The sequence below is a fragment of the Carettochelys insculpta genome, chromosome 1 (genome assembly GCF_033958435.1).
Source record: "Carettochelys insculpta isolate YL-2023 chromosome 1, ASM3395843v1, whole genome shotgun sequence".
NCBI classification, from domain to species: Eukaryota; Metazoa; Chordata; order Testudines; family Carettochelyidae; genus Carettochelys; species Carettochelys insculpta.
In genome coordinates this window covers 376305574-376320850 of record NC_134137.1, presented here as the reverse complement: position 1 = coordinate 376320850, position 15277 = coordinate 376305574, and the positions used below count along the sequence as shown (strand labels likewise).

Here is a 15277-nt window from a genome sequence, read left to right as displayed (position 1 = left end):
AAGTTTTGCTTATTCTAGGGCTTCCCTGCAGTGTACACACATTCTTCTGTAACAGCTTATTTTGGAACAACTCTAGAACCACTTTTCTGTACAGACATACCCCCAGTGACAGAATGTGGCGATATATATAGTGGGATAACTATCCCATGGCGCACTGCTCTGTCAACGCTAGAGCACCAGCGGTGGATGCACTGCTCACGAAAGCTCATGCTCAAAACTTTTCTGTTAGTCTATAAGGTGCCACAGGACCCTTCGTTGCTGTTACATCAACGCAAGAAGCATTACATGAACATGTAATTATAGCTAGCTTGTGATCATCAGTGTAAGGTTTGTTGATTTCACCCTGTACTGTAGACATGGCCTGAAAGGCAGTAATGAATGAGTGTGACAGGCATATGGTTCTGTAAATGTAGTACGTTTGCCAGTTTGCACGTTTGGATTTTTTTTTTTTTAAATAAAAAGGTAGATTTTTACAGAACCTGTCGCTGGGGTCAAATCAGACCCCAAAAAATCCCCTTCTGCAGGGAAACAGTATGAACAAAAGAAGATGGGTAGGTCCCTCTCTCTCTCCAATTAACAGAGAGATAGCTGTGTTAGTCTATAGTCTATCAAAACAAAAAAGCAGTCTAGTAGCCCTTTAAAGACTAACAAAATAATTTATTAGGTGGTGAGCTTTTGTGGGACAGACCCACTTCTTCAGACCATATGTTAGGAGTATCTGACTTGAGAACATATGAACGGCTGCACTGGGTCAGACCAAAGGTCCCTCTCACCCAGCATCCTGTCTGCCGACAGGGGCCAACGCCAGGTACCCCAGAGGGAGTGAACAGACCAGGGAATCACCAAAGCGATTCTTCTCCTGTCAGCCATTTCCAACCTCTGACAAGCAAGCCAGGGACACCATTCCAACCCATCCTGGCTAACAGCCAGCGATAGACATGACCTGAGTGAATTTTCTTTTTTGTACCATGTTATAGTCCTGGTCTTCATCACCTCCTCCGGCGAGGAGTTCCACAGGCCACCCATGCAACGTGTGAAGAAAAACTCCCTTTAGTTTTAAACCTGCTGCCCATTAATTCCATTTGGTGACCCCGAGTTCTTGTGTTATGGGAACAAGTAAATAACTTTTCCTTATTCCCTTTTTCCACACCAGTCATGGTTTTATAGCGTCTCCTTTTTCCTAAGCTGAAAAGCCACCGTCTTTTTAACCTCTTTTCATATGGCTCCCGTTCCAAAACCTTCTTCATTTTTGTTGCCCTTTTTTGAGATGAAGTGACCACATCTGTACACAGTATTCAAGATGTGGGTGTACCATGGAGTTCTATAGGGGCAATAAGATATTCTCGGTCTTATTCTCTACCCCTTTTTTTTTTTTTTTTAATGATTACTAGTATTCTGGTTACTTTTTTGACTGCTGCAGCACACTGAGTGGACGTTTTCAGAGAACTATCCACAACGACTCCAAGATCTCTCTGGTTCATGTAGCAGCTGGCTTTTTAAACCCGTTCACCCTGAGTCAGTCCTGTCTCGTTGGCGAGGGTCAGGTAAGCACCTCCTTCGCCTGCAGAATGCCCATTTGCTGCTCCTGTTTGCTAGGGGAGAGGATGGAGTAAACAGGAACAAAATGACTTGGTCCCAACAAAACTGTTGTTTTTCTTTCCTCAGTTTAAATCCTAATGACTGTTCTAACAGGTGACGAGCGTGTTGTTGATTCGGCAAATGCGTCAACAGGGAGCTTTCAAACCTGGTTTCAGAAAAAGAATGGCCATCGCCAGTCAAGTTGAGTGCTCAGAAAAACCTGTGGCTTCCCTGGCCTGCCCAGAGCTGTGCATCCACCGCAAGACAAGAGACATTATTCTCAGCCCATGATTGGTCTGGACAAATGACCAAGAGCCACCAAACCCAGGGTTCTTGTTTTGACTGTGACGACTACTCCCGCCGCAAACAAGCAAAAAAATCAATCTCCTTCCGTTTCCCTGCTTGTGAAATGGGGGGGGGCAGCTCAGCTGAAATTCACATTTGGTCTGGCTATGTAGCCAGACAGAGTCCTCCTGCTCTACTCCATCTTGCCCCTTTTAGGTGCCTCAGAGCACAAGAGCAAAGAAACAGCACAGTCTTAGAATGTTTGAAAGCACAGATGCGTTTATCTCGAGCACAGTTCTGATGCTTCAAAACACAGACGTGCTGCGTCAGCATGACCCTGGACTGAAGAACACAGACACGGGGGCTAACAGGCTAGCTGTTGACCACAGGGCTTCTAACTGCCCTTGGCTGGTACTGATAATTGAGACGCCCACACATCGTCCCAGAAGAGGAATCTCCTGCCCATATGAAAAGAACATCCTGTTTTAATGGGTTAGTTATCTCTATCTTACAAGTGTAAATTAAATTGCAACTGCCTTGTAAGAACTTGCGTCACAAAGACGAACCAGCACAATTGGTACCTTTAGATAAGGAAGAATGTGCGTGACCCAAGGGGTATAAAGAAGGGCCTGGCAGACCACTCTAACTGAGCTCCAATTACCTATACCTGCTGGTCGCGTAAGGTCTTTGCCTCCCGAGGTCCAAGGGGACGCCCTCCTCGCCTGTTCTTCCCGAGGCATTCAGTGAACGACGTTGGCTACGCTGGAGTCGAAGGACGCAGGGGTGAGAATTATACCTACAATGTACTTTTGTGCACATTTAATAGTAAGAGCTCTTTAGTCTGAGGTGTCCAGTCCTCAAATGGGTAACTTTCTCTAATTGACATCTCATTTGTATCATCCTACTATAGTAGCTAAGCAAATAGAGCAATAACCTTGTAACCATTAAGATTTTTCTTTCTGCTTTAATAAACAGTAACCATGTTTAAGCTTCAGCCTGACTCCTTTCAGTTACTGTGATTCAGTCAAACACAAACAAAAGAACCATAGCCATTTGGCTATACCAGCCTGGTCAGTGGTAAAGTGCAGTAAAAGTTAAGTATTGAGTCGTGTCACCTCCACGGGACAGACTCCTGGGGGCGCCCATCAGCCTCCCTGGCTGCCCACTGCGAAGGGACAGTCTGTCCTAGCAGTTAAAGTCCTGGGTGAATCTCGGGGGCATCCATCAGCCATCTTGGCTGCCCGCTGCAAAGGGACGGGCCGTCCTAGCAGCTAAAGACTCGGATGTAAAATAGGCTCACAGACCACTCATTACCTGGCCATCGGGTAACAGGCTATTAATTAGCTTTTCCCAACAGAGATGGAAGAAGGGTCTGCAGCAGCTCCCCTCAACAGCTGGTGCGGAACGCTCCAGGAGCAGATGGTGTTTGCATAGACACACCCACTTTGCCCAGCATGGTGGAGTTGCTTTGCCAAAATGACCCATTTTAGCTGGGGCTGGGTTGCAAATCACTTCCATCCTGAGCACAGGGACGATGAAACGTTGGTATCCTCCTTGCCTGAGCAAAGGGCAGCTGCACCATAATTAGCCTGATTTCATTGAGTGGGTCACCCTTAACTGAACCTTACTTGCTAACCAGGAAGCAGAGATGCCAAATCCCACTGTGCACGAGACACAGAGGATGGACAAAGGTGTTCCTGCTGCTCAAAAAGTCTAGACAGCTGACCTTCCCCGCTACCAGGGATTTGAGGGTGTGTCTACCCCAGAATCTGATCTAGCTAAATTGCAGTCAGATTGTGTGCATGCAACCACCAGCAATCAATAAAACAGACCACCAACTTGTTAAGGGTTTATTAGCATAAGCAGGGCTTCTGGAAGCAAGTGTAAAATGAGCTGTGGGCTCTTAGTATCTGCCAATCAAAGCCAGAGGCAGGGAGAGAGAGTCAGCAAATTGAACCCGAAAGAAAATAAATGGATGGAAACCTTACATTTTGGGCACCTTTGATATCCTAAGTCATCATAACCTTCTGTATGTCTACACAGCAGAGTTATTTCAAAATAACAATCCTTGCAACTACATTTCAAGATAAATTCAAACTAGCAGCTACATTTAAAACTGGTAACCCTCATTCTACAAGGAATAGCTACTTTGAACAGGCACTAGTTCGAAACAGGCACTATGTGTGCAGACTACTTATTTTGAAAGAGCTACATGTTATTTCAAAATACATTTGTATGTTGCTGCCCTATATTGGAATAGCTTATTTTGAATGAGAGCTGCTGTGGTGATGCACCCTAAGGTTATCAGGAACATTTGTTGATGAGTTTACTGAGATGAGGAGAGGCAATGACCCAGTGTTCACCCCTCTGAACTGTGTATTTTGTAAAAGTGAGTTACTGAAGACTAAAGAAAGCGTACTTTGGAGCAGGCTTCTGAAGCTATCCAGAAAAACCTTTTTCCTGGCAACTTAGTTCCCCATGGGGCAGTGACCGGACATTAATTACTCAATCCTATCTCAGATTCTCGGTAATTATTAGGGATATCTTAACCTTATTGCTTATGTCTGTGTGCTTCCATCAAAAACTGTAGTATTCGATAACAGCTCCCTTGTTTTTATCTTTCAACAGACAGAACTGCTGCGCTCCATCGATTTATTCCTGACATCCTCTGGAGCGAAACAGACAAGTTCCCATTGCTTTGAGTCCTGGAAACCAGTGGTAACCTCACCTCTGCAGCACTTAAAGACAGAGCTAATTAGACTCAGGATAGAGTCCCTGTTTCAGATCAGTGATTACCAAAGGTGAAACAGGCCAAGGAGAGTGTCTCAGACTTGCTGTCAGGACAGTGATGACAGGAGACGCTGCACTGGCAGTGAGGGTTCCTTATATTCAGTGAAATCAGCGAGAGCTGAGATCAGTGAAGATCTGGGTTAAGCAGCAGGATGGCAGAATGTGGGTATCCCAGACAGGGCTGTGAGTGTCCAACAGAGACACAACACCCAGCCAGCGGCAGCAAAGAGCCAGCTACCGAGGTGCACAGCGACCAGAGAAACTGGTGAACGGCCCCTCACAGGGGTGGAAGGTGAGTCCTTGCAAACACGTCTCTGAACTCTAAGTCTTTGCAAACCAAACACATCCAAGCTGGCTGCAGCAGAGAGGAGCAAAGGGCCATTTGCTCACTGGCTCTTCCCGCTGGAGGGTAGCAAACCAAGGCAAAGAGCCCTGCCCTGTGCACTGCACCACTGGGTTTCTGCCGACATTTACATGCTTCGAACGTGGTTGTGGTGGTGTCCCAAACTAACACGGTTTCCCTTTCCTTTTTATTGAGGGTTCTCTTTTGTTCCACACAGACTGGGTGCCTACCAGAGGGGAAGTGCAGGAGCTCAAGCTGGTGGGAGGTTTTGCATGTTACTGAGCATGGGCTTGAGCTGGTTCTGTTTTGCAGGGTTAAGAGGAAACCTTTGCTGCTGAATTCAGCCCTTGACTGCTGCTGAGTCCACCTGCCAGGAGGGTCTCATATAAAACCAAACAACATGCAGAGCTTGTCATGTTTAGGGCAACTTATTCAGATTTTAGGGGGAAAATCCTATCCATCAAAAGAAGAAAAAAAACCAACACAACACAAAACACAGGGCACTTAGCACACACAAAAATCAAGCAAGCAAGACGCTAAATGGGCCTTTACTAATCTCAGAGGGATGCGCTGAGGATTAACTAGCTCATATCTGCAGAGCAATCTCCTTAATTATCAATCATCATCATCATCATCAAGCTGTTGATATTCTTCTTGCTATTGCCATTCAAAATGACAAATTTGAAAGAAATGAGATGCTGAATCTGCTGACACATGAATAAATTTGGAAGAATTTGATTAATTTTTTTAAATATACTTTTGTCAGATATTTGGTCCCTTTTTTAAGCTTTTAAAATTATCCACTGAAAAGTTGAGACTTGTGCAAAATTATATTTTAAGCTTTTTATTACTGAGTTAAATTTTTACAGTTGCAAGAAATTACGGGGGAGGGGGGTCAGAGAAACGTTTAACAAGAGTAGATGCTAAGATTCAAAAAGTTAAAGCATAAATGCTGCTAAAAACACAAATTGCAAACTTCACAGGCTCCCTATATCAAGTAAAAATCTTTAAGTCAAATTCTAAGCATTCAAGCAACATTTTTCTTACTTAGCCGATCTCTAAGTTACAGATACCGATGAAAATTTTTTCAGTCGTTTTTTGCATATGGTGAAATTGACATTTACCAACTTTAACTGATAAAAACCTAATTCTCCCCACAGCTACATGGCAAAATTCTGTAGCACTTTAATTTGGAGGGTATCCTAATCGGCAAATCTTCTGGTTACCTAGTCAGATTTTACATGTACCTCCATGCCCTGTTTAACTTTCAACTGCATCTGCTCCGATCCTACTGACAGAGACCAAAAACTACAAGATTTCTACCACACACACACAAATCTTAATTATGCACCAGGAGAAGTAAAAAAAACACACAACAAATCAGCAGGGCCAGACAAATACCCAGAAATCAACTACTACAAAATAGGCCCAAAAAAGGGCAACAATAGAACTCCACTCATTGCCTACAGCCCCCAACTCAAACTACTGCAACGCATCATTGAAGAGCTACAACCTAACCTAAATCATGATGCCACACTCCAGAAGGCCCTAGGTGACAGGCCTGTTCTTCCCTACAGACAAGCTCCCAACCCCATGAGGATTCTCACTAGCAACCACAGGCCATACTTACAATACTAAACCTGGAACTTTTCCTTGCAACAAGCCCCGTTGCCAGCTTTGCCCACATATCTTTTCTGGAGATACCATCACTGGACTTAACCACATTAATTCCAGAATCACAGGCGCATTCTCCTGTTCCTCAACTAACATCATATATGCCATCATGTGCCAGCAATGCCCACGCACTTTGCATATTGGGCAAACTGCAAACACCCTTCACCAAAGAATGAATGAGCTTAGAGCAGACATCAAAAATCTCCAAATACACGAACCTGTCAGCCAGCATGTTAACAGAGTGGGCCATTCTGTTAAAGACCTGAGAGTTTGCGCTCTGGAAAAAAGAGACTTTAACAACCATCTACAGAGAGAACGTTTGGAACTAACGTTCATATTCAAATTCAACACATTAAAACTTGGTTTGAATAGGGACAACAATTATCCGACCCATTATAAACGCTTTCACATACCTTGAAGTTTGACCTCATACTTAACTTCCCCATCCCTCACCCCTCTCTTTCTGCTCCATCTGACTTGCCAACCTTGATGATAATTTTTCTGATTTGTCAACCTGGACAATTTTTTGACCTCTGTGCTTTATATATTGAGTCTGTTCTGGTATGGCTTTCATGTGAAGAAGTGGACCTATCCCATGAAAGCGCCTCACCTAAATTATTTTGTTAGTCTTTAAAGCGCTACATGACTGCTTTTTTGTTTTGATAGAATACAGACTAACATGGCTCTCTCTCTTTTTAGGTGTTTGTTCTTGAGGTTATTGACACCATCTCAATTATTTACTCAAATGGTTGAGTAGCTCTTGAGGGGGCATAAACCACCATGTATAGAGACTGAGGGTCTTTATCATCTCATACATTAAGGGAAAGGCCAAATCCTGGCTACATACAAATGTTACCCCAAGGAATTACAGCACTTAGCGTTCCAGCTGCTAAGAGACCTCATAGCCTGGGGTACGCAGAACAACAAACCAACAGAAGCAAGAGAAAGATCTTTGCTGAAGAGGGTTTGTGGAATTATGATAGGGGTTCATAGGGCTCTACACTAGGGAACATGGGGTATTGTATGAGAGTCTTGGCGCTCAAGGCTTTGTGCATCACTGCAGAAAGGAAAGATAAATTATTGGTCACCTGTGCATGCCAACCTCTGGATTAGCCCAAAAGAATAACTGGGCGAGGCTTGGGTCCAAGAGATAGACGTTACCTGAAAGCCACACAGATCTAGAGAAGTTACTGTTCCCTCTACTCGGCACTGGTGAGGCCACATCTAGAGTATTGTGTTCAGTTTTGCCCCTCCCCCCCCATACAAAAAGGATGCAGATACATTGGAGTGGGTTCAGCAGAGGGCAACCAAAATGATTAAGGGGCTGGAGCACATGACCTATGAGGATAGGCTGAGGGATTTCGGCTTATTTAGTTTGCAGAAGAGAAGACTGAGGGGCGATTTGATAGCAGCCTTCAACTTCTTGAAAGGGGATCTCTAAAGAGGATAGAGACTGTTGTCAGTGGTGACAGATGGCACAACATGGAGCAATGGTCTGAAGTTGAAGAGGGAGAGGTGCAGGTTGGATATTAGGAAAAACTACTTCCCCAGGAGGGAGCTGAAGCACTGGAATGTGTTATCTAGAGAGGTGGGTGGATTCTCCATCCCTCAAGGTTTTTAAGTCCCAGCTTGATATGGTCCTGGCTGGGATGACTTAGTGGGGGTTGGTCCTGCTTGAAGCAGGGGGCTGGACTAGATGACCTCCTGAGGTCCCTTCCAGCCCTAGGATTCTATGAGTCCATCTAGTCACATGAACACTTCAGTTATGAAGGAGACAGATCACTTGCTCAAATCTCCCACCACTCACGGCAGCGCAGAGGCTGTCTGGCAGGCCCGTCGATACAGACACCTGGGAGAGGAGGCAGTACCTACCCCTCTTCCCCGTGAGAGAGCCTGACAGGAGTTTTTCAGCATGATCTGACACTGAACGAACTTGGGCTTACAGGTCAGTCAGAGGGTGTGTGTCGGATAACGAAGGTGAGCGCCCAACTTCAGAAGGAACATCAGTATATTTATGCGTCACCAGTTTCTTTGTTTTAACTGCCTTCACCTGGAGCTTTAAGGTTTGCTGCATCACATATTTCACTTCCCAGCCTAAACTGCAGCCCATTTAGGCAGCTCTTGTTCCACCCCAGAAGTGGCTGCATATCCAGGAAGAGTGACAGGATCCCTCTCTGTTTTGCAGGATTTGTAAAGCCCTTGGGAATGAAAGGAACTGTAGAAATATAAGATGAAGTTACTAAATATAGATATTTCTCACTGAACCTAACTCTGCAAGTGATTTTACACCCAGAGGATGCTGACTTCAATAGCCAAAGAGAACTGACTTGCTACAAAAATCTCCCCTCACCTCCGTTTGCCACGTCTCTTTACCTGATAACTCAGCAGCATGGCTGTCGGCGTCCCCATACTCAAACTCCACATTGGGGCAGTCCACTGAGCCCTGTGGGAGAGAGATTCCTTCGTCAATGCACAGACAGGAAACCAAGGGCTTTGTCTCACACATCTAAACGCAACAGGACAATAACACCGATACACGCACGGAGGCTGCACAGCACAGGGAAGCCCTGTCCCAGCCTAACGAGGCATCTCACTTGGCTGAATCTTTTATTTATAGCATCAGAATATTCTGCGTAGAATACAGAGAGCTGGAGGAGGCAGGCTGCTCCCAGCAGGGCAACGCAGTAGCTGTTGGGTTGTCAGAAAAAAAAATCAAGGCAGGCCCAGATGAGGGCCTGGGAGAACATTGGGAGGCAGCCCAAGGTCTCTCAGAACCTATTTCCCAGCAACTCCAGCAAGGTTTCCATTAAGGTTTATCTGGAGCATGTCAAATTAAACCGCACCAGGGCCTCGGTATCAGGGGACAGGCATCCAAATGCGTATGACCCTCATTTGCAACACAGTTTGCCAGAGCCAGGTGGAGGGACTCGCTGCCAACTTAAAATACACCGTCAATGGGGAAGAGCTATTTTTATCCTCTTCCCAAAGACACCTGTGGGCCCTTCTGCAATGCAATAATTGGAAGCAGCAGGCTGGGTGATACAGGGGTGATACACCTCCAAACTGCTTCGGAGTCTGGCTGTTACTAAAGGGATTTTGCCTTTTTCTGATCTGCATTAGAAATGTAAATGTATTTTGCTCCCAAGCAGAACGCCCAGGTTCCATACAGTGAAATGATGGCTCCCTACTGCCCACACTTAAGCCACCAAACAACAAAAACAAACAAAATCCCTTATAGCCGCTGGGGAATCCAAATGGAAAATCTCCTATTGGGAGCAACAAGAAGTCCTGTGGCACCTTATAGATTAACAGATATTTTGGAGCATGAGCTTTTGTGGGTAAAGACCTGCTTTGTCAGATGCAGTGGGTCTTTGCCTACGAAAGCTCATGCTCCAAAATATCTGTTAATCTATAAGATGCCACAGGACTTCTTGTTGTTTTTGAAGTTACAGACTAACTCGGCTACCCCTCTGATACTTGTCTTATTGGCCATGTCTACGCTAGCCAACAACTTCGAAGTGGCCATGCAAATGGCCATTTCCAAGTTTACTAATGAAGCGCTGAAATACATATTCAGCGCTTCATTAGCATGCAGGGGGCCGCGGCACTTCGAAATTGACGCGGCTCTCCCCGATGGGGCTCCTTTTAGAAAAGGACCCTGGCTACTTCGAAGTCCCCTTATTCCCTTCTGCTCATAGGAATAAGGGGACTTCGAAGTAGGCGGGGTCCTTTCGAAAAGGAGCCCCGTTGGGACGAGACGTGCGGTGGCGAGGCGCGTCAATTTCGATGTGCTGCGGCCGCCCGCATGCTAATGCAGCGCTGAATATGTATTTCAGCACTTCATTAGTAAACTTCGAAATGGCCATTTGCATGGCCATTTCGAAGTTTTTGGCTAGTGTAGACATAGCCATTGGGAGATTTTCCTGACCTAGGGCCGTGAAGCAGTATCTCAAGGCGGGAGTAATTTCAGCAACAGGTGAGTACGGCACTAATGAAGGTGAATAATGGTGACAAACATCAGGCGCTGAAAAATTTTGGTGTCATTCTTAAGTGGTCTCAAGCCAGTCGATAAAGGCATAAAATGAAGTAGGATTGGGATCTAAATCCCTCCTGCTCCAGCGATTTTATGAAATGTTACATTAGCAGACTTTGTTTCCACTAGATAAGTTCCAACAGAATTGTACAAGCATCTGGGAGTCAATAAACCAGATCACTAAAACCATCATCTGGTTGCTTTTCCAGCCACATAACCATGTCCCGTGGCTAGATTTTGCCCTCTGTTTCCTGGGCTGTGTGTTTGTCTTTATCCTATGAAAAACGTGAAATCTGAAATTGGTTATTGGGGCATGCACCTTTTGTAAGCAACAAAGAAGAAAACAACTGGAGTAAACATCTTCAAAGAAAGACAACACACAGGAGAACTATAGGTACTGCAAATATCAACCATAAAGAAGTGAGTTTAGAATCCTGATTCATTGCGACAACAGGTACAGATTTAAAAAAAAAAAAAATCCACCTTTTGGAGATAAAAATTCTGTTTTCTGTTAGAGGATAAGCAGGGGGCCAAAGTAACTGTTTGCATCTTCAATACTCATAATCACAAACTGGCAAAGATGGTCAGAACAGAACTGCGTGGACTAAGCTGTCAACCAACGGACCACATCTTCTCTAATGCCCTGGGTGAGCGACTAAATCGATCCTTGATCAGCAGAGCCAATTACAGATGTCACATAAAAATCCAACAACTGCAGGTGTTGTATGTTCTTTTTGGATCCTACGCTTTCCCTGCAGTGTCTGGATAGGCTGATTCTCAAACCAACGAAGAGCCTGTACAGTGGTTTGCCACCAGGACAATCTGTCCTGAACTAGCACTTTATAGCACTTACACTGACCACCAATACAGCATTCTCCACGAGCAAGCTGGCCATAGAAGACCATCTTTGATACCCATGTATCATCCATCCTCATAGCACGACCAATCCAATGCAGCATTGCTTCCATGCCCATGATGCTACACAGCTTAAGAACCTCTGTGTTAGGAGGTTTGTCCCACCAGTTCACATGGACAATCTTCCTCATACAACGCCCACAGAACTGATCTAGTTTCAAAACCTGGCAGCAATATATTGTCCATGATGCTAAGCTGTACATCAGGATATTCAGGACAACTGCCTGAGAAAGAACATACCAAGGTAGCAGTTTAATACCATGGTCCTTCCATAGGTGTCTGGTCAGTTTTCCAAGGCAGCGCTCGCTTTGGATAATTGAGCAAAACTAATGCAAAACCCATTGACAAGAGTGATCAGATTCATGGACTTCACCGGGCTTTGGATTAAGCCCAAATGAATAACCAACACAAAATGTTGTGAAGTTTTCCAAATTTTTGTTTTTCCTCCAAATTTTCAAACCCCTTTCTATGGTCATTGGTCACGCACAGTCTGTCATTTCACTGTATGGTACAAGCTCAGAATTACAAACCCCAGAGTTATGAATTGTCCCAGTTGTTGGTGCAGTTGGCCCGGGAGCCACCTCAATAGCTCGGGGAGCCCCTGAGCTAGCCACACCGGCTGTTGGTGGGGCAGTCTGGGGCCACTGCGCCCCCCGCCCCATCTCCCCAAGGTTTAGTCAGGCATATACAGTCCAAGTCACGGGCAGGGCACAGGCTGTGAGCTTTTGCTTCATGTCTGTGACCTGTCCATGACCTGCACTAAAAATACTCACGAGTAAAAGGCAGCCTTACTTAAGAACCACTGAGCTATGAATGAAGGTACTGTACACTTTAGCTTGGGCGAGCCAGGCCCCCCAACAGGGTCACGAGGCCCCAACTCTTCCATTCACTCGCTCTGAGGTCCCACTCACTCATTTCCCTGGTTGAACTCCAGTGTGATTTTAGCAGACATCATTTCAAGAACAGCTGGAGGCACAAACCAACGTTTTTTAGCTCCTCCACTGAGGATCCCTGTTTCAAACGGAGTGAACTCTTCATCCCTAAGTGCAGCTGCTCATGAGATACTAGGCCAAACTCAGCCCTGCCTTAGGTGGGCGAAATTCCACCCAAGTCGAAGGATGGGCCTGTGATAAATCGCTAGAAAGCCCAATTTGACCAACGGCTTTGGAGGCCGCACGTGGTGGTAGTGGGAAGGGGAGAAGACTGAACAACTGGATTTTAGATCCAGTATCTAATTACCTGTCCGTCCTCTAAAGCCAACACTGGCCAGCGTAAACACCCTCAGTGCCAGTCAGTATTACTGGAGCACTTGTTCTGGATGTAAACGAAAATAAGCCAAGTCCAGCAAGGAGCGCGCCTCGTGTATCTGGGAGAAACGGCCATTTTACCGCCAGCTCCAGCAGAATCACTGTGGCTCCAGGGCCTGGTCTTTTAAGATCACAAAGCAGGGCAGTACCTGAGCCAAAACCAGAACCAAGACGTCTCGACTCCCTGGCTCTGTCAGAGCCCTGCTTCTGGCTCTGACTTTGGGTCTCACCCCTTTAAAAAGCCTGACTGTTTGCAGTGCAGCAAGTAACCCATGGCAAGGCCAAACCAGAGCACTCACAAGCTACATTCTGAGCGTTAAAGCCTCAGAAGAATTTAGTTAAGTACTCGAACCCGCAAATGTTAATCCACCCAGCAAAGGAGCCCTGAGCCATGCAGAGCTAAACCGAAAAGGGGGCTGCAACCTTTGACCAGAAAAAGGATTTAATGATGCTGTGTATGGAGGCCAGAATTCCACCATCTGCCCATGCATGCCTTGGCAAAGGACCACCTCTTGCCTCATGTTCAGTGCCAAGCTCAAGTGGTAGCGATGGTTTAAACTAACACATTCAACCATCAGAGCAAGGGCAGTGCCAATAAGCTATTACAGACGATGGAACAAGACCGGCCGTGGAGACAGCTTCCTTCTGTCCACCTGTGTGCTACACCTTAAGCTCACGCTATATAGCTGGTCTGACCCCAGCATCTCAGTTCCTCTCTCTCCTAACACGTTCACACCACAATTTCATGCTGAAGAGGTTCCCCTGAGCTGGCTCAGGGCTCGTGTGCAAGAGAACATGCAAGCCAGGAGATTAGATGCCCCACGACAGAGCTATAGATTCCCCGAAGAACATCAGGTGCAAAGCGTCTGGAAATGGCAGGACGTTAAGAAGTTATAGCAGGTTTTGGCTGAGAGGGAAATGAATGGAAAAGGGACTTTGGAAAAGATAGTTTGGTAGGGCCTTGCGGAGCTGTCCGGCACGAAAGGGAACAGTCCCAGCTTGCTCCTCCGAGCTCAGCCGTTCATCCTCCTCAGTGAGGCCCTGCCCTCCACCATCTCACAGCCTCCCCCTCCCCCTGCCTGTTCTTATTCCCACACGCACCGCTCCACTTCCCAGGCTGGAACAGGAGCCCTCCTGCATCCCACAGGCAACGCCCTGGCCGTCAAACCCCTCCTCTTCCCACAATCCTTTCCACAGCAACCCTCTCATTAATCCACTACCTTTTAAACCGTAACAGAGAGGAAGCCGTGCTAGTCTATACACTATCTGGTCTGGCTGTGGTCTGAAGAAGTGGGTCTGTCCCACGAAGGCTGACCCAGTAAACTATTTTGCTGGTCTTTAAAGTGCTACTTGACTGCTTTTTAAAACTAACAGCCTCAGTCTATACCCCAGGAATACCAGTCCTGGAACCTTTCCCTGCAACAAAGCCCGCTGCCAGCTTTGTCCACATATCTTCTCAGGAAATACTATCACTGGACCTAACCAGGTTACTCACAGAATCACGGGCACTTTCTCATGCTCCTCTACTAACATCATATATGCCATCATGTGCCAACAATGCCCAGATGCTTTGTATATGGGACAGACTTCTAACTCCCTTAGACAAAGGGTCAATGGGCACAAAAGAGACATCAAAACACTCCAGATCCACAAACCAGTTAGTCAACATTTTAATGGAATGGGGCATTCTGTCAGTGACCTCAAGGTATGTGTGTTACAGAAAAGGAATTATCGCACCATTTTGGAAAGAGAAACAGCCAAGCTGGCTTTTATATTCAAATTCGGGACATTAACACATGGTTTAAATCGTGATGGGAACTTTCTGAGTCACTATAGGGGCTCGTCTGCATACTTGACTCAATCTAATTCTTGATCTTCCCCCCCACGCTCTGATTTGCTCACCTTGATTATCTTTTTCTGATTTGTCCTCCTTGCTTACTGTTTTTGGCTCTCTGTGCCTTAAATATTGAGTCTGTTCTGGTCTGGCTATGGTCTGAAGAAGTGGGTCTGTCCCACAAAAGCTCACCTAATAAACCATTTTGCTAGTCTTTAAAGTGCTACTTGACTGCTTTTTGTTTTGATACCTTTTAAACCGACGCTCTAACACAACACAGCAGGCAGGGCTTGTAAGCCCCTGACTCCAGTCAATGCATCCTGCCTCTCTGCATCCCCCCCGGGGCCCTGTCAGAAGGCAAAACTCTTAGAGGCAGAAACTGTCTCCCCACCTACCATGCAGCCAAGCGTTAATATCGCTAACGAGCAAGGTAGAAATTTCCCAACCAGAGGATATTCAGCATCCATCTCATCAGCATCATCTCTCCAACTGCCAGAGCCAGATGCTTCGGAGGAAGG

General features: G+C 45.9%; 1 protein-coding gene across 4 annotated transcripts in view; it reads right to left on the bottom strand.

Moving 5' to 3' along the window:
- The window catches only part of STRIP2 (striatin interacting protein 2), a 76107-nt gene that overhangs the window by 59724 nt on the left and 1106 nt on the right, over window positions 1-15277 (bottom strand). For 3 of the 4 annotated variants that reach the window (XM_074975873.1, XM_074975866.1, XM_074975848.1), the window contains exon 2: window positions 9044-9113. In XM_074975873.1, the coding sequence (XP_074831974.1) occupies window positions 9044-9113 (70 nt within the window). Of the gene's footprint in view, window positions 1-9043; window positions 9114-15154; window positions 15242-15277 lie in introns of those variants that run through there. The other variant, XM_074975855.1, reaches the window with a different exon arrangement.